General features: G+C 40.1%; 1 protein-coding gene and 1 long non-coding RNA gene across 2 annotated transcripts in view; one reads left to right on the forward strand and one right to left on the reverse strand.

The window, feature by feature from the left end:
- Window positions 1-18368, forward strand: part of LOC119544430 — a 101550-nt gene that overhangs the window by 33601 nt on the left and 49581 nt on the right. The gene's annotated exons all lie outside the window — the stretch shown is intronic.
- On the reverse strand, window positions 13856-14266 carry LOC119544429 (60S ribosomal protein L34-like). Its single transcript, XM_037849923.1, has one exon. The coding sequence runs from the start codon at window positions 14252-14254 to the stop codon at window positions 13901-13903; it is 354 nt and encodes a 117-aa protein (XP_037705851.1). The 5' UTR covers window positions 14255-14266; the 3' UTR covers window positions 13856-13900.

The following is an 18368-nucleotide window of genomic DNA, read 5'->3' on the forward strand; positions in this document are numbered from 1 at the left end:
CCATGCAGAATGAATTTCTTGCAGGAAAGAAGAGTGTATTCTTGGAAGATGTTGAAGGAGAGATGTGGAATAGACAAAACAGAGACGGTCACTGCACTCAGTTTCCTCATCTGTAAAATAGGTAAAATAATTTAAAATGTGCTGATGTATGCAGGTGTTTAGCATAGTGGCAGCCTATAATAAGAGCTTAGGAAATGTTATATTACTATCAATAATTTGGCTTGGTGCCTCCAGTTGTTAGTCACTTCTCTACTCCACTAAACCTCAGTAAAGAAGTTTCTCTTTGTCTCTCTGTCCTAAGAGTGACTTGAGTTCCTACCTGTGGGTCTCAGTTTCCAGGTAACTGGGTTCCGCTCATTCAGCATTGCAATTTTTCAACATACCTGTTTAGCCCTCCCTAAGCAGATATCATGTGTGGGCATCTAATTAGCAGCACGAAACAGATGATTCACTCGAATTTGGTAATTTGAGGAGATGAATAAAGGGATTATTTACAAGGATTTTGGCAAGGTATGGGGAATCACAAGAGGTAGTGTAGTACCCTAGCCTAGTAGAAAGGTACTGATATTTTCCAAGGCCTGAGGGGACAAGGGATAGAATAGTTACTGGAACCAGAGAGAGAGGGCCACTCGACAGGAGCTGGGTTATCTGGTCAGCCTGTATTTGGTTGACCCCACAGGGAGGGAGCCAGTGAATAAGTAACCAGACCCACTCTTCTGCCTCTAAACACCATTCCCCTTTGGGTGAATCCAACACGGAGCCAGAGGGTAAAGGAGCCTCTTACAGTCCAACCGGTCATCCTCCCACTTGGGCACAGAGAGGGTGGTGAAGGAAACAGAGTAGACTGCAGGAACATCTAGTGTATCTTAGATCTCAGACCTGGTTTGGATCCTTTTCTCTGGGCATACTTATTTTGATCCTGTGGGCTGATCTCTCAGTACTTTTGGACCCACACCTTTGCCCCTATTCTCAGAACCACCGATTCCTGGTCATGTCCACACAACCTTTGTCTGTTTAGGGTGTCCCTGACCCTGAAGTAGGGAGCTCCGGGTTTGTATAAGTTGGAGTGCAGAGATTGCTAGTGATAGTGTGGTATTTAAGAGAGCAAAATGCTGGTTGCAAAGGCCTGGGGATTTGCAACCTCATAATAGGAGGTTTCCTTCTTAAGTTTGTCCCTTTAGTGGATCATAAATCGAGTCATTTTTTGATGCCAACCCCTTTATTGGTTGACTCTAGGGGATTAGCATAAAAAAAAGGAGAGCTGTTCCCTTGTGTGAACTCAGGTGGGAGGAGGGAACTGGGGCTGCCTTCAAACATTTGCCTTTCGGCATCTTCTACAGATACAAAATTCACTTCATTTTTTATAGTCCTTGGGTAGGAAGCCAAAGGTGTAGGGCAGGGGAATGAAAATTAATGATACTGAAAGAGAGGCAGATGGAGAAGGAACTTTCATCCTTGCTGGAAATTTACAGAAAGATAAAAGTGAAGTCAAAGGAGTGAGTGAAGTAATAACTAAATGGGAAGTGAGAAGTACTAAAGACAAACTTTCAACTCTGGAGATTCACAGGCAATCCTGCCATTAGAAAGAAAGGACAGGACAAGTCCAGCTTTGGCCGTGGCAGATGTGCCAGAAGCCAAGCAGCCACCCATTCAGCACAGTTAGAGGCAAATGCAGGCCTGGCCTGGGTGTCTGCTCTTTATTTTGAATCTGGCATTTTCCTTTCTGAAACACCTTGGGAGCAACTCAGCCAAGGCAAGTGAACAAAAGAGAAAACCAGGCTATCTGGCAGGTTGGCCCACAAGAGCTTTGCTCAGCCATTTGAGATTGATGGGTGTTTTCAGACTGGTACCCAAGAGATGTTCTTAGTGTTGGTTTGAGTATTTTGGATGTATTACCTAATATCTCAGAAGAAAAATCACAGCACAAGTGCCCTCTGGCTTAAGTGCTTATTTATTTTCACAGCCTTTGTCTTTCTGAGCTCGGCACTCTGTTGCTGTGTTGCTATCGAAGGGATGGAGAAAAATAGAGCCATTTTAACGTTGTACTGTTTTGCATTTCCCAACAGTTAAGAAGCAGCCCATTATTAGCTGGCAACACTGTTGTGACATCAGTGGTGACTTTGCTGCTTGGGATTCAGTTCATGAAATGTCTTTCTCTCTCGTGCAAGTTTTTCTTTTTTCTTTTTTTCTTCTTCTTCCTTTCCTTTTTTTTTCTTTTCTTTTTTCTTCCCTCTCTTCTTTCATCTCTCCAGTTTCATTCTCATGCCAATGCCTGGCTAAATAAATGGCCACCCACATTTCTGGCCTAACTGCTCTCCATTCAAGAATGGGTTACCAAGATGCTAACACAATAGGCTTGACCCAACTTTGAAAATCTGGATCCCTAGGAGCCCTTTCTTATGGCTATCCCTGGATGAGCAAGAGAGCTGTCCCTGCCCAGATGGGCTGTCATGTCTCGAATGACAGGGCGTGAGGTTGGGTGCATGGCCTGGCACTGGGTAAAGAGGCTCTTTGTGCTGGCATGGGGTGTCTGAGCCTGGGTGGGAGGAGGAGGTCTCCAGGCGGGAGGCGGGGAGTGGGCGGGTAGGGGGCAGTTGATGTGGAGTGTTGGATGCTGGTGGGATGAGAAAGACAGCCTTACCAGGGATGGGGACAGTGGGGGCAACAGGAGATTGTGATTGATCCAGTAAATAAATATATTGAGGACAATTAGAGATAGCCTTCTCAATAATGGAGAAGAGAAATGCATGTATAGAAAGAGAGAAAATGAAATAAACTCTGTGGTATAAGAATGGAATTGTAGACATTGGTATGAGTTCATAGTTTTTAATATAAGGAGATAAATATGGATATAAAATGTGTGTGCATATACACATGTGTATATGTGTGTGTATATACTTTGCATGTTATAACATTTCTGAGATTTTTTTTAATAAAAACTGGAAAAAATTTTAAATGGATGTAACATTACTAATTACCTCATGGTGCTGTTAAAAGAATTAAATGAGGTAATTCATGTAGTGCCTGACATGTAGCAAACTCTTAATGACTATTATTATTATTATCCTCCAGCAGAAAAGCACACTATAAACACTATTCTACATCTTGTTTTCTTCACTTAAAAGAATATCTTGGAAATCCTTTCATAACAATACATACCTTCCTTTTAAAAATGAATAAATCTAGCTTGTGTTCTTTACTATATTACTTTTAGTATCAAAAAGCCAAAAAAAAAAAAAAAAACAGCAGTAATCATGGGGAGGGATCTGCCTTAGTATGTCATCTGCCGTTGACTCATAATTTAATTAATTCTTGTTGCTAATGGAAACTTCTCGTTGAATAAGGCAGAGTTGTTATTTTAATAGCAGTTCATTACTGAAGAGAATAGGAAAAAATATTCAACACCAAATCTATGGACATGTGGATAGTCACAGTAAAAATTTTTCCTACTTTTGTAAACTCTGAATCACACTCACTGAGTAGTAGTTAAGGCAACCATTGACATTCATTTACTTACTCATTTCTTCCAATCCATGTAAAAATCCTTATTGAAGGACTGCTAAGTGCCAGACATGATTTGTTGTGCTTGGAGACAGCAGTGAACCAACCAAAGACCTACCCCTGTGAAGCTCTCTTGTTCTAAAGGTGGGGAGACAGAGAGCAAACAAATCCCTGATTTTATGACATGTCAGGTGGTGATAAATTAAACTCTAGATCAGTTTCTTTCCTACATGAAGAAAGGTAATTTGGTGATTTTTAAGTTTGCCTTATTAATCGTGTGAGTTTTAGCAACCAACCTCAGATATAAGAGCCTCAGTCTCCATATACCAAAAATGGAAACCAAAAAGGGATAATTATAATAATTTTCTTATAAGGGTGTGGTAATCAAATATGAAAAAAGCCTGGCATAAAGCCAGCCCCTTAGCAGCACTTGTTAAACAGAAGCCATTATTATATATCAGTTGAACAATTTTTTATTCTTGTTTTTGAGACTAAGACAAAGTGTTGCTTCTACTTATAGCAAAGCTACTTGCTTTCCCAGCTTGGTTGTGTCACTGATATATCCCCAGACCTACAAACCTGGGCCTACAAAATTAGTCACATTTCTTTTCCTGTCACATTCACAACCTCCCATCAAAAGGAGGAGGAAGTCCATTCTCTACTGGGTACCCTTCTAGGAGGAATTTCTTAACATCTGTCATGGTCTCTTGACAACCTGCCCAGCAGCCCACGCTTGGAATGATCACTCTGCACTGTCCTGTAATTTGGTTCTCCAGGTAGCTCTTCCCAGAGGCAAGGCCCTCTCTGAACTCCAAAGCCAAACGAGACCAGACTTGACCTTGCAGGCCATGCTGAATATTTGGATCTTATCCAAAGAAGACTGGTAAAACTGTGAAAGGTTTTAAGCAGGAGAATAACCTGAACTCTTTTATGTTATAAAAATAATTGTGTGGTTGCTGTGTAAAGAATGGGGTAAAACTGCCAAGAGAAGAAGCAGGGAGACAAAGACCAATGGGAGCTTTCTGCTGTCATCCAGGTGGAAAACAGTGGAAGCTTATATCAGAAACAGAAGCAACACTACATATACGTAAAATAAAAAAATATATAATATAATAAAATATTACATGTAAGGATATTTATTATAAGGAATTGGTTCACATGATTGTGGGGGCTGGCAAGTTGGAATACATAGGGCAGGCCGGAAAAAGAAATTCTGGTAAGAGTGATATGGAATTCTTGAATCCAAATTCCTTAGGCTGGAAACGCAGGAAGGAATGGTGGGTGTAGTCTTGAGGCAGAATTCCTTCCAATCTCTGGAACTCTCTGTTCTTGCTGTTAAAACGTCCAACTGATTGGATGAGGCCCATCTACATTATGAAGGTAAACTCCTCTACTTAAAGTCAATTGACTGGAAAAAGTAGGTAGAAAGCCAGGAACTGCGTGGACTGGACACAACAGAGCAATCTGACTTTGGGCATACTTCATACAACACTCATGAAAATGTGCAACTGCTGAGATCAGCGAAATCTGTAAGTTTTTGCGGCCAGGGGACCCGCACCCCTCCCTGCCAGGCTCAGTCCCGTGGGAGGAGGGGCTGTCAGCTCCGGGAAGGAGAAGGGAGAACTGCAGTGGCAGCCCTTATCAGAAACTCATTCTACTGATCCAAACTCCAACCATAGATAGACTGAGACCAGACACCAGAGAATCTGAGAGCAGCCAGCCCAGCAGAGAGGAGACAGGCATAGAAAAAAAACAACACGAAAAACTCCAAAATAAAAGCGGAGGATTTTTGGAGTTCTGGTGAACATAGAAAGGGGAAGGGCCCTGAGGCGCATATGCAAATCCCGAAGAAAAGCTGATCTCTCTGCCCTGTGGACCTTTCCTTAATGGCCCTAATTGCTTTGTCTCTTAGCATTTCAATAACCCATTAGATCTCGCAGGAGGGCCCTTTTTTTAAATCCTTTTTTCTTTTTCTAAAACAATTACTCTAAGAAGCCCAATACAGAAAGCCTCAAAGACTTGCAATATGGGCAGGTCAAGTCAAGAGCAGAACTAAGAGAGCTCTGAGACAAAAGGCAATAATCCAGTGGCTGAGAAAATTCACTAAACACCACAACTTCCCAAGAAAAGGGGGGTGTCTGCTCACAGCCATCATCCTGGTGGACAGGAAACACTCCTGCCCATCTCCAGCCCCATAACCCAGAGCTGCCCCAGACAACCCAGTGTGACGGAAGTGCTTCAAATAACAGGCACACACCACAAAACTGGGCGTGGACATTAGCCTTCCCTGAAACCTCAGCTGATTGTCCCAGAGTTGGGAAGGTAGAGCAGTGTGAATTAACAAAGCCCCATTCAGCCATCATTTCAGCAGACTGGGAGCCTCCCTACACAGCCCAGCAGCCCAGAACTGCTCTGGGAGGATGGCACTCACCTGTAACATAGCACAGTCATCCCTCAACAGAGGACCTGGGGTGCACACCCTGGAAGAGGGGCCCACTTGCAAGTCTCAGGAGCTATACGCCAATACCAAGGACTTGTGGGTCAGTGGCAGAGACAAACTGTGGCAGGACTGAACTGAAGGATTAGACTATTGCAGCAGCTTTAAAACTCTAGGATCATCAGGGAGATTTGATTGTTAGGGCCACCCCCCCTCCCTGACTGCCCAGAAACACACCCCATATACAGGGCAGGCAAAACCAACTACACACGCAAGCTTGGTACACCAATTGGACCCCACAAGACTCACTCCCCCACTCACCAAAAAGGCTAAGCAGGGGAGAACTGGCTTGTGGAGAACAGGTGGCTCGTGGACGCCACCTGCTGGTTAGTTAGAGAAAGTGAACTCCACGAAGCTGTAGATCTGATAAATTAGAGATAAGGACTTCAATTGGTCTACAAAAACTAAAAGAACCCTATCAAGTTCAGCAAATGCCAAGAGGCCAAAAACAACAGAAAATTATAAAGCATATGAAAAAACCAGACGATATGGATAACCCAAGCCCAAGCACCCAAATCAAAAGATCAGAAGACACACAGCACCTAGAGCAGCTACTCAAAGAACTAAAGATGAACAATGAGACCATAGTACGGGATACAAAGGAAATCAAGAAGACCCTAGAAGAGCATAAAGAAGACATTGCAAGACTAAATAAAAAAATGGATGATCTTATGGAAATTAAAGAAACTGTTGACCAAATTAAAAAGATTCTGGACACTCATAGTACAAGACTAGAGGAAGTTGAACAACAAATCAGAGACCTGGAAGATGACAGAATGGAAAATGAAAGCATAAAAGAAAGAATGGGGAAAAAAATTGAAAAAATCGAAATGGACCACAGGGATATGATAGATAATATGAAATGTCCGAATATAAGACTCATTGGTGTCCCAGAAGGGGAAGAAAAGGGTAAAGGTCTACGAAGAGTATTGAAAGAAATTGTTGGGGAAAACATCCGAAATCTTCTAAACAACATAAATACACAAATCATAAATGCTCAGCGAACTACAAATAGAATAAATCCAAATAAACCCACTCCGAGACATATTCTGATCACACTGTCAAACATGGAAGAGAAGGAGCAAGTTCTGAAAGCAGCAAGAGAAAAGCAATTCACCACATACAAAGGAAACAGCATAAGACTAAGTAGTGACTACTCAGCAGCCACCATGGAGGCAAGAAGGCAGTGGCACGATATATTTAAAATTCTGAGTGAGAAAAATTTCCAGCCAAGAATACTTTATCCAGCAAAGCTCTACTTCAAATTTGAGGGAGAGCTTAAATTTTTCACAGACAAACAAATGCTGAGAGAATTTGCTAACAAGAGACCTGCCCTACTGGAGATACTAAAGGGAGCCCTACAGACAGAGAAACAAAGAAAGGACAGAGAGACTTGGAGAAAGGTTCAGTACTAAAGAGATTCGGTATGGGTACAATAAAGGATATTAATAGAGAGAGGGGAAAAATATGACAAACATAAACCAAAGGATAAGATGGTTGATTCAAGAAATGCCTTCACGGTTATAACGTTGAATGTAAATGGATTAAACTCCCCAATTAAAAGATTTAGATTCGCAGAATGGATAAAAAAAATGAACCATCAATATGTTGCATACAAGAGACTCATCTCAGACACAGGGACACAAAGAAACTGAAAGTGAAAGGATGGAAAAAAATATATCATGCAAGCTACAGCCAAAAGAAAGCAGGTGTAGCAATATTAATCTCAGATAAAATAGACTTCAAATGCAGGGATGTTTTGAGAGACAAAGAAGGCCACTACATACTAATAAAAGGGGCAATTCAACAAGAAGAAATAACAATCATAAATGTCTATGCACCCAATCAAGGTGCCACAAAATACATGAGAGAAACACTGGCAAAACTAAAGGGAGCAATGGATCTTTCCACAATAATTGTGGGAGACTTCAACACATCACTCTCTCCTATAGATAGATCAACCAGACAGAAGACCAATAAGGAAATTGAAAACCTAAACAATCTGATAAATGAATTAGATTTAACAGACATATACAGGACATTACATCCCAAATCACCAGGATACACATACTTTTCTAGTGCTCATGGAACTTTCTCCAGAATAGATCATATGCTGGGACATAAAACAAGCCTCAGTAAATTTAAAAAGATTGAAATTATTCAAAGCACATTCTCTGACCACAATGGAATACAATTAGAAGTTAATAACCATCAGAGACTTAGAAAATTCACAAATACCTGGAGGTTAAACAACACACTCCTAAACAATCAGTGGGTTAAAGAAGAAATAGCAAGAGAAATTGCTAAATATATAGAGACGAATGAAAATGAGAACACAACATACCAAAACCTATGGGATGCAGCAAAAGCAGTGCTAAGGGGGAAATTTATAGCACTAAATGCATATATTAAAAAGGAAGAAAGAGCCAACGTCAAAGAACTAAAGTCAATTGACTGTAAATGCTAATCCCATCTATGAAATACCTCCCAGGTAACAAGTAATCCAGTATTTGACCACATAACTGCACACCATAACCTAGTCAAGTTGATACATAAAATTAACCAAAATAAAGCTGGAGTAAAGTGGTAGAGAGGAGAGGGAAACAAGCATGGGCTTGAGATGTAGTCTGTTTGGAGGCAGAATTGGTACTTGCTGATGGATTCAATTTAGAAGTGGAAAGGAAAAGGAAAGTTTCCATTGTGAACACTTGGGTAAATTTAAATGGCAGTGCCATTTACTAAAAATGGGGGAAAAAACACAGTGTTTGAGAAAATGCCTACTAAATGCTAAAGAAATCTCAGGTTAAGTGCTTAACACTGCAGGTATACTTTTGGGGCTTATACCCACACTAAAATAATGTCAGGGTCCCATCTTAAACCCTGCAGACCCTGCATGAGCAAGACCAGCTAACAGCCTACCTGCAGAACTTCAGGCCTTGGCGAGCCTCCGGCCCATGCCATACCTTCAGTACCCTAGGAGCAATGAAGTTTCCTTCCCCATTAGTTCAATTGAGGATGGGGAAAATCATCCCCCACACAGAGAATGTACTCAGCTACATTGCTCAGCCAAGGCAATTAGCAAAATGCCGCAAAGTACATTTCCGAAAGCCTGGACTCTTCAGTCTTCAAGTACACTAAGTGGGGGATAAGCCCATTTGTGATGGCCAAAAAGTATTTCTTTAATTCTTTAAGGTCACAATGCAGTTAAAAATGTCCACAATCCACATTACCAAGCAAAACACTTAACACCTGGCAGACTGCAGTATTTACATTCAGATGTAAGGAAACGTCACAGTTTTCTCCAGGAATAAAAAAGAGGTACTTCAGATTTTTGCAATAAAGGAGCCATTCATTTGAATTAAAAATTAAAGCAGAGGAGGCAGGGCAAGATGGCGATTGGTGAGCTGTATGTTTTAGTTACTCCTCCAGGAAAGCAGGTAGAAACACAGGAACTGTGTGGACTGGACACCACACAGCTATTTGACTTTGGGCATACTTCATACAAGACTCATGAACACGTCAAACTGCTGAGATCAGCGAAATCTCTAAGTTTTTGCGGCCAGGGGAACTGCGCCCCTCCCTGCCAGGCTCAGTCCTGTGGGAAGAGGGGCCGTCAGCGCTGGCAGCAGTGGCCGCTCTTATTGGAAACTCATTCTACTGATCCAAACTCCAACCATAGATAGACTGAGACCAGACACCAGAGAATCTGAGAGCAGCCAGCCCAGCAGAGAGGAGACAGGCATAGCAAAAAACAGCAAGAAAAACTTCAAACTAAAAGCAGAGGATTTTTTGGAGTTCTGTTGAACATAGAGGAAGGGCAGAGCTCAGGCCCTGAGGCTCATAAGCAAATCCCAAAGAAAAACTGATCTCTCTGCCCTGTGGACCTTTCCTTAATGGCCCTAATTGCTTTGTCTCTTAGCATTTCAATAACCCATTAGATCTGTGAGGAGGGCCCTTTTTTTTTTTTTTTTTTAAATCCTTTTTTCTTTTTCTAAAACAATTACTCTAAGAAGCCCAATACAGAAAGCCTCAAAGACTTGCAATTTGGGCAGGTCAAGACAAGAGCAGAACTAAGAGAGCTCTGAGACAAAACGCAATAATCCAGTGGCTGAGAAAATTCACTAAACACCACAACTTCCCAAGAAAACGGGGGTGTCCGCTCACAGCCATCATCCTGGTGGACAGGAAACACTCCTGCCCATCCCCAGCCCCATAGCCCAGAGCTGCCCCAGACAACCCAGTGTGACAGAAGTGCTTCAAATAACAGGCACACACCACAAAACTGGGTGTGGACATTAGCCTTCCCTGCACCCTCAGCTGGTTGTCCCAGAGTTGGGAAGGTGGAGCAGTGTGAATTAACAAAGCCCCATTCAGCCATCATTTCAGCAGACTGGGAGCCTCCCTACACAGCCCAGCAGCCCAGAACTGCCCTGGGGGGATGGCACTCACCTGTGACATAGCACAGTCATCCCTCAACAGAGGACCCGGGGTGCACGGCCTGGAAGAGGGACCCACTCGCAAGTCTCAGGAGCCTTACGCCAATACCAAGGACTTGTGGGTCAGTGGCAGAGACAAACTGTGGCAGGACTGAACTGAAGAATTAGACTATTGCAGCAGCTTTAAAACTCCAGGAACACCAGGGAGATCTGATTGTTAGAGCCACCCCCACCCCGACTGCCCAGACACACGCCCCATATACAGGGCGGGCAACACCAACTACACACGCAAGCTTGGTATACCAATTGGACTCCACAAGATTCACTCCCCCACTCACCACAAAGGCAAAGCAGGGGAGAACTGCCTTGTGGAGAACAGGTGGATCGTGGACGCTGCCTGCTGGTTAGTTAGAGAAAATGTACTCCACGAAGCTGTAGATCTGATAAATTAGAGATAAGGACTTCAATTGGTCTACAAATCCCAAAAGAACCATATCAATTTAAGCAAATTCCATGAGGCCAAAAACAACAGAAAATTATAAAGCATATGAAAAAACCAGATGATATGGATAACCCAAGCCCAAGTACCCAATTCAAAAGATCAGAAGAGACATAGCACCTAGAGCAACTACTCAAAGAACTAAAGATGAACAATGAGACCATAGTATGGGATACAAAGGATATCAAGAAGACCCTAGAAGAGCATAAAGAAGACATTGCAAGACTAAATAAAAAAATAGATGATCTTATGGAAATTAAAAAAACTGTTGACCAAATTCAAAAGATTCTGGATACTCATAGTACAAGACTAGAGGAAGTTGAACAATGAATCAGTGATCTGGAAGATGACACAATGGAAAATGAAACCACAAAAGAAAGAATGGGGAAAAAAAATGAAAAAATTGAAACAGACCTCAGGGATATGATAGATAAAATAAAACGTCCGAATATAAGACTCATTGGTGTTCCAGAAGGGGAAGAAAAGGGTAAAGGTCTAGGAAGAGTATTCAAAGAAATTGTTGGGGAAAACTTCCCAGATCTTCTAAACACCATAAATACACAAATCATAAATGCCCAGTGAACTCCAAGTAGAATAAATCCAAATAAACCCACTCCAAGACATATTCTGATCACACCGTCAAACACAGAAGACAAGGAGGAAGTTCTGAAAGAAGCAAGAGAAAAGCAATTCACCACATACAAAGGAAACAGCATAAGACTAAGTAGTGACTACTCAGCAGCCACCATGGAGGTGAGCAGGCAGTGGCACAATATATTTAAAATTTTGAGTGAGAAAAATTTCCAAGAATACTTTATCCAGCAAAGCTCTCCTTCAAATTTGAGGGAGAGCTTAAAATTTTCACAGATAAACAAATGCTGAGAGAATTTGCTAACAAGAGACCTGCCTACTGGAGATACTAAAGGGAGCCCTACAGACAGAGAAACAAAGAAAGGAGAGAGAGACTTGGAGAAAGGTTCAGTACTAAAGAGATTCGGTATGGGTACATTAAAGGATATTAATAAAGAGAGGGGAAAAATATATATGACAAACATAAACCAAAGGATAAGATGGTTGATTCAAGAAATGCCTTCACGGTTATAACGTTGAATGTAAATGGATTAAACTCCCCAATTAAAAGATATAGATTCGCAGAATGGATTAAAAAAAATGAACCAGCAATATGTTGCATACAAGAGACTCATCTTAGAAACAGGGACACAAAGAAATTGAAAGTGAAAGGATGGAAAAACATATTTCATGCCAGCGACAGCCAAAAGAAAGCAGGTGTAGCAATATTAATCTCAGATAAAATAGACTTTAAATGCAGGGATATTTTGAGAGACAAAGAAGGCCACTACATACTAATAAAAGGGGAATTCAACAAGAAGAAATAACAATCATAAATGTCTATTCACCCAATCAAGGTGCCACAAAATACATGAGAGAAACACTGGCAAAACTAAAGGAAGCAATTGATGTTTCCACAATAATTGTGGGAGACTTCAACACATCACTCTCTCCTATAGATAGATCAACCAGACAGAAGACCAATAAGGAAATTGAAAACCTAAACACTCTGATAAATGAATTGGATTTAACAGACATATATAGAACATTACATCCCAAATCACCAGGATACACATACTTCTCTAGTACTCATGGAACTTTCTCCAGAATAGATCATATGCTGGGACATAAAACAAGCCTCAGTAAATTTAAAAAGATTGAAATTATTCAAAGCACATTCTCTGACCACAATGGAATACAATTAGAAGTCAATAACCATCAGAGACTTAGAAAATTCACAAATACCTGGAGGTTAAACAACGCACTCTAAACAATCAGTGAGTTAAAGAAGAAATAGCAAGAAAAATTGCCAAATATATAAAGACAAATGAAAATGAGAACACAACATACCAAAACCTATGGGATGCAGCAAGAGCAGTACTGAGGGGGAAATTTACAGCACTAAACGCGTATATTAAAGAGGAAGAAAGAGCCAAAATCAAAGAACTAATGGATCAACTGAAGAAGCTAGAAAATGAACAGCAAACCAATCCTAAACCAAGTACAAGAAAAGAAATAACAAGGATTAAAGCAGAAATAAATGACAGAGAGAACAAAAAAAAATAGAGAGGATAAATATCACCAAAAGTTGGTTCTTTGAGAAGATCAACAAGATTGACAAGCCCCTAGCTAGACTGACAAAATCAAAAAGAGAGAAGACCCATATAAACAAAATAATGAATGAAAAAGGTGACATAACTGCAGATCCTGAAGAAATTCAAAATATTATAAGAGGATACTATGAACAACTGTATGGCAACAAACTGGATAATGTAGAGGAAATGGACAATTTCCTGGAAACATATGAACAACCTAGACTTACCAGAGAAGAAATAGAAGACCTCAACCAACCCATCACAAGCAAAGAAATCCGATCAGTCATCAAAAATCTTCCTACAAATAAATGCCCAGGGCCAGATGGCTTCACAGGGGAATTCTACCAAACTTTCCAAAAAGAACTGATACCAATCTTACTTAAACTCTTTCAAAACATTGAAGAAAATGGAACACTACCTAACTCATTTTATGAAGCTAACATCAATCTAATACCAAAACCAGGCAAAGATGCTACAAGAAAGGAAAACTACCGGCCAATCTCCCTAATGAATATAGATGCAAAAATCCTCAACAAAATACTTGCAAATCGAATCCAAAGACACATTAAAAAAATCATACACCATAACCAAGTCAGGTTCATTCCAGGCATGCAAGGATGGCTCAACATAAGAAAATCAATCAATGTATTACAACAGATTAAAAATTCAAAAGGGAAAAATCAAATTATCATCTCAATACATGCTGAAAAAGCATTTGACAAAATCTGACATCGGTTTTTTTTTTTTTAAACAGGAAAAACAAGCCTTTGATTTTTATTATTCAAAAAAGCTTCATACATTTTTATTTGGCTTTCTGACTCTGTGCTTGTGCCTTCAACACTTTCACAACGATTTTCTGCTCTTCAATCAGGAAAGCACGCTTGATCCTGTCATGGACACATTTCGTACACATGGAACCACCATACGCTCTGCTTACATGTTTTTTTGTTTTAGACAACCTCATAAGAACTTTAGGCCTCGCAGCACAAACACCCCGAAGTCGGCCTGGGCACACGCCACATGCAGATTTTGGTGCCTTCCCAACCTTCTTGGTATAAAGGTAAACAATTCTATTACCAGTGGTCCGGGACAGCCTAGTTTTGTTGGAAGCAGTATTGTAGGATAGCCTACGATGGTATGTCAAATGCTGGACCATTTTGAATACCTCTAGGTACCGTCCCCGGAAGAGCCATCCATTTTTGATAAAAACACTTCAGAAGGTAGGAATTGAAGGAAACTTCCTCAATATGATAAAGAGCATATATGAAAAACCCACAGCCAGCATAGTACTCAATGGTGAGAGACTGAAAGCCTTCCCTCTAAGATCAGGAACAAGACAAGGATGCCCGCTGTCACCACTGTTATTCAACATTGTGCTGGAAGTTCTAGCCAGGGCAATCCGGCAAGACAAAGAAATAAAAGGCATCCAAATTGGAAAAGAAGTAAAACTGTCATTGTTTGCAGATGATATGATCTTATATCTGGAAAACCCTGAGAAATCGATGATACATCTACTAGAGCTAATAAACAAATTTAGCAAAGTAGCGGGATACAAGATTAATGCACGTAAGTCAGTAATGTTTCTATATGCTAGAAATGAACAAAGTGAAGAGACACTCAAGAAAAAGATACCATTTTCAATAGCAACTAAAAAAATCAAGTACCTAGGAATAAACTTAACCAAAGATGTAAAAGACCTATACAAAGAAAACTACATAACTCTACTAAAAGAAATAGAAGGGGACCTTAAAAGATGGAAAAATATTCCATGTTCATGGATAGGAAGACTAAATGTCATTAAGATGTGAATTCTACCCAAACTCATCTACAGATTCAATGCAATCCCAATCAAAATTCCAACAACCTACTTTGCAGACTTGGAAGAGCTAGTTATCAAATTTATTTGGAAAGGGAAGATGCCTCGAATTGCTAAAGATACTCTAAAAAAGAAAAATGCAGTGGGAGGACTTACGCTCCCTGATTTTGAAGCTTATTATAAAGCCACAGTTGTCAAAACAGCATGGTACTGGCACAAAGATAGACATATAGATCAATGGAATCGAATTGAGAATTCGGAGATAGACCCCCAGATCTATGGCCGACTGATCTTTGATAAGGCCCCCAAAGTCACTGAACTGAGTCATAATGGTCTTTTCAACAAATGGGGCTGGGAGAGTTGGCTATCCATATCCAAAAGAATGAAAGAGGACCCCTACCTCACACCCTACACAAAAATTAACTCAAAATGGACCAAAGATCTCAATATAAAAGAAAGCACCATAAAACTCCTAGAAGATAATGTAGGAAAACATCTTCAAGACCTTGTATTAGGCGGCCACTTCCTAGACTTTACACTCAAAGCACAAGCAACAAAAGAAAAAATAGATAAATGGGAACTCCTCAAGCTTAGAAGTTTCTGTACCTCAAAGGAGTTTCTCAAAAAGGTAAAGAGACAGCCAACTCAATGGGAAAAAATTTTTGGAAACCACCTATCTGAGAAAAGACTGATATCTTGCATATATAAAGAAGTCCTATAACTCAATGACAATAGTACAGACAGCCCAATTATAAAATGGGCAAAAGATATGAAAAGACAGTTCTCTGAAGAGGAAATACAAATGGCCAAGAAACACATGATGAAATGTTCAGCTTCACTAGCTATTAGAGAGATGCAAATTAAGACCACAATGAGATACCATCTAAAACCGATTAGAATGGCTGCCATTAAACAAACAGGAAACTACAAATGCTGGAGGGGATGTGGAGAAATTGGAACTCTTATTCATTGTTGGTGGGACTGTATAATGGTTCAGCCACTCTGGAAGTCGGTCTGGCAGTTCCTTAGAAAACTAGATATAGAGTTGCCATTCGATCCAGCGATTGCACTTCTTCGTATATACCCGGAAGATTGGAAAGCAGTGACATGAACAGATATCTGCACGCCAATGTTCATAGCAGCATTATTCACAATTGTCAAGAGACAGAAACAATCCAAATGTCCTTCAACAGATGAGTGGATAAATAAAACATGGTATATATACACGATGGCATATTACACGGCAGTAAGAAGGAACGATCTCGTGAAACATATGACAACATGGATGAACCTTGAAGACATACTGCTGAACAAAATAAGCCAGGCACAAAAAGAGAAATATTATATGCTACCACTAATGTGAACTTTGAAAAATGTAAAACAAATGGTTTATAATGTAGAATGTAGGGGAACTAGCAATAGAGAGCAATTAAGGAAGGGGGAACAATAATCCAAGAACAGATAAGCTATTTAATGTTCTGGGGATGCCCAGGAATGACTATGGTCTGTTAATTTCTGATGGGTATAGTAGGAACAAGTTCACAGAAATGTTGTATATTAGGTAACTTTCTTGGGGTAGAGTAGGAACATGTTGGAAGTAAAGCAGTTATCTTAGGTTTGTTGTCTTTTTCTTACTCCCTTGTTATGGTCTCTTTGAAATGTTCTTTTATTGTATGTTTTTTTTAATTATTTTATTTATTTTTTTTATTTTTCATACAGTTGATTTAAAAAAAAAAAAAGTTAAAAAAAAACCAAGAACACATGACCCAGCAATTCCCCATCTAGGTATACACCCAAGATAACTGAAAACATTTGTACAAAAACTTGTACACAAATGTTCATAGCATCATTTCTCATAATTGCCAACAAGTGGAAACTGTCCATCAGCTGATGAACAGATAAATAACATGTAGTATACCCAAGCAATGGAACATTATTCAGTCATAAAAAGGAATGAAGTCCTGATACATGCTACAACATGGTTGAACATTGCACTAAATGAAAGAAGCCAGATACAAAAGGCTGCATATGACTCCATTTATATGAGATGTCCAGAATGGGCAAATCCACAGAAACAGAAAGTAGATTAGTGATTGCTAGAGGCTGGGGAGTGACTGCTGATGGGTATGGAGTTTCGTTTTCAAGGTGATGAAAATGTTCTGGAATTAGTGGTGATGATTGCACAACTCTGTGCATATACTAAAAACTACTGAACTATATGCTTTAAATGGGTGAATTGTGCAGTATGTGAATTATATCTCAATAAAGCTGTTATAATCAAACACACACACACACACACACACACACAGACACACACACACAGAGGCGTGTTGGCCTCTCAGGAACCAGAGCTCAGTCCTGGCTCTGTGTAGCACATAACCCTAAACATCCTCTTCCACGACTAACATTTCTCCACATCTCTTGTCCTGTGGCTTCCAGACAAAGGTCACTAAGTCCAAATGCCTTCCTGGTGCGTGGGCTGTGGCACTGCGAACAGTGGAGATGAGCACTGCTTTAAAAAACAGGGACGTTTTGGCAGAGACGTGCTTAGATAAAAGAAAAGGCAAATTAATAAAATTATCAAATCCTTACTTTTAGGAGCACAACAACATATTCTTTACCAGTAGGACTAGCTGTTCATTTTCTTCTCTTCCTGTTTCAGTTATGATTCTGGAAGAATTCATGACTTAGCAAAGTATTCTCAACTGTTGCACATGATGGTTGAGGAGTATTTTCAATGTTAAGTAGCTCATATTACTCTTAAAATTGTAAATACATAGGTTTAGCTAGAAATGCATAAAGTTGATACTGATTCTTTACAGTGGCTACCAGATGAATATTAAATACTGGAATTGGAAATTGTTTCATTTTTATAAAAACATGTAACAAGATAAAATTTTCATAAAATAAAATTTAAAATTTGTCATTGTTAAAAAAAAATTAAAGCAGCTTCCAGGTGCCACAACTTTTTTTTTGGGGGGGGGGGGCAAACAAGCTAAGTCTCCAGTGGGTGACCTACTATGTGAATCTGAGCAAGCCTTCCGTTGAGACATGCTTCTTTCCAATGTTAATGAATGCTCTTGTAAGATAAATGGCTCTCTATTCGAACTGACACTAGGTTTGCTTTCCAGAGCAGTTCCTACCAATGAATGGATTCAGAGCAAGGTCTATTTAAGACCAGACAGCGCTAGGTGGACATTCGCAGATGATAGATTTTAGTGTACAAAAAAGCCATCTGCTCAATGAAAAAGTGTAGATAGGAGATTCCTTGCCATCCTGGTTCCATTTGCCTTGCTTCCTTCACCTCCTTGACTTTGGTTCCTGTTTGTTTCCTTCTTTGACGCAGGTACTCAGATGCTGGTAGTTGCCAGCCTCTCTGGCCACTGCAGTGGTAAATAATAATAATAGCTCATAACATTTGGTAAGCCCTTTCCATGTGCTGGTAGACTCTGTG

The sequence above is a fragment of the Choloepus didactylus genome, chromosome 9 (assembly GCF_015220235.1).
Source record: "Choloepus didactylus isolate mChoDid1 chromosome 9, mChoDid1.pri, whole genome shotgun sequence".
Lineage (NCBI taxonomy): Eukaryota > Metazoa > Chordata > Mammalia > Pilosa > Megalonychidae > Choloepus > Choloepus didactylus.

Excerpts from the sequence above, each read along its gene's own strand:
- LOC119544429 (XM_037849923.1), bottom strand. The coding sequence starts at position 14,254 with ATGGTCCAGCATTTGACATACCATCGTAGGCTATCCTACAATACTGCT.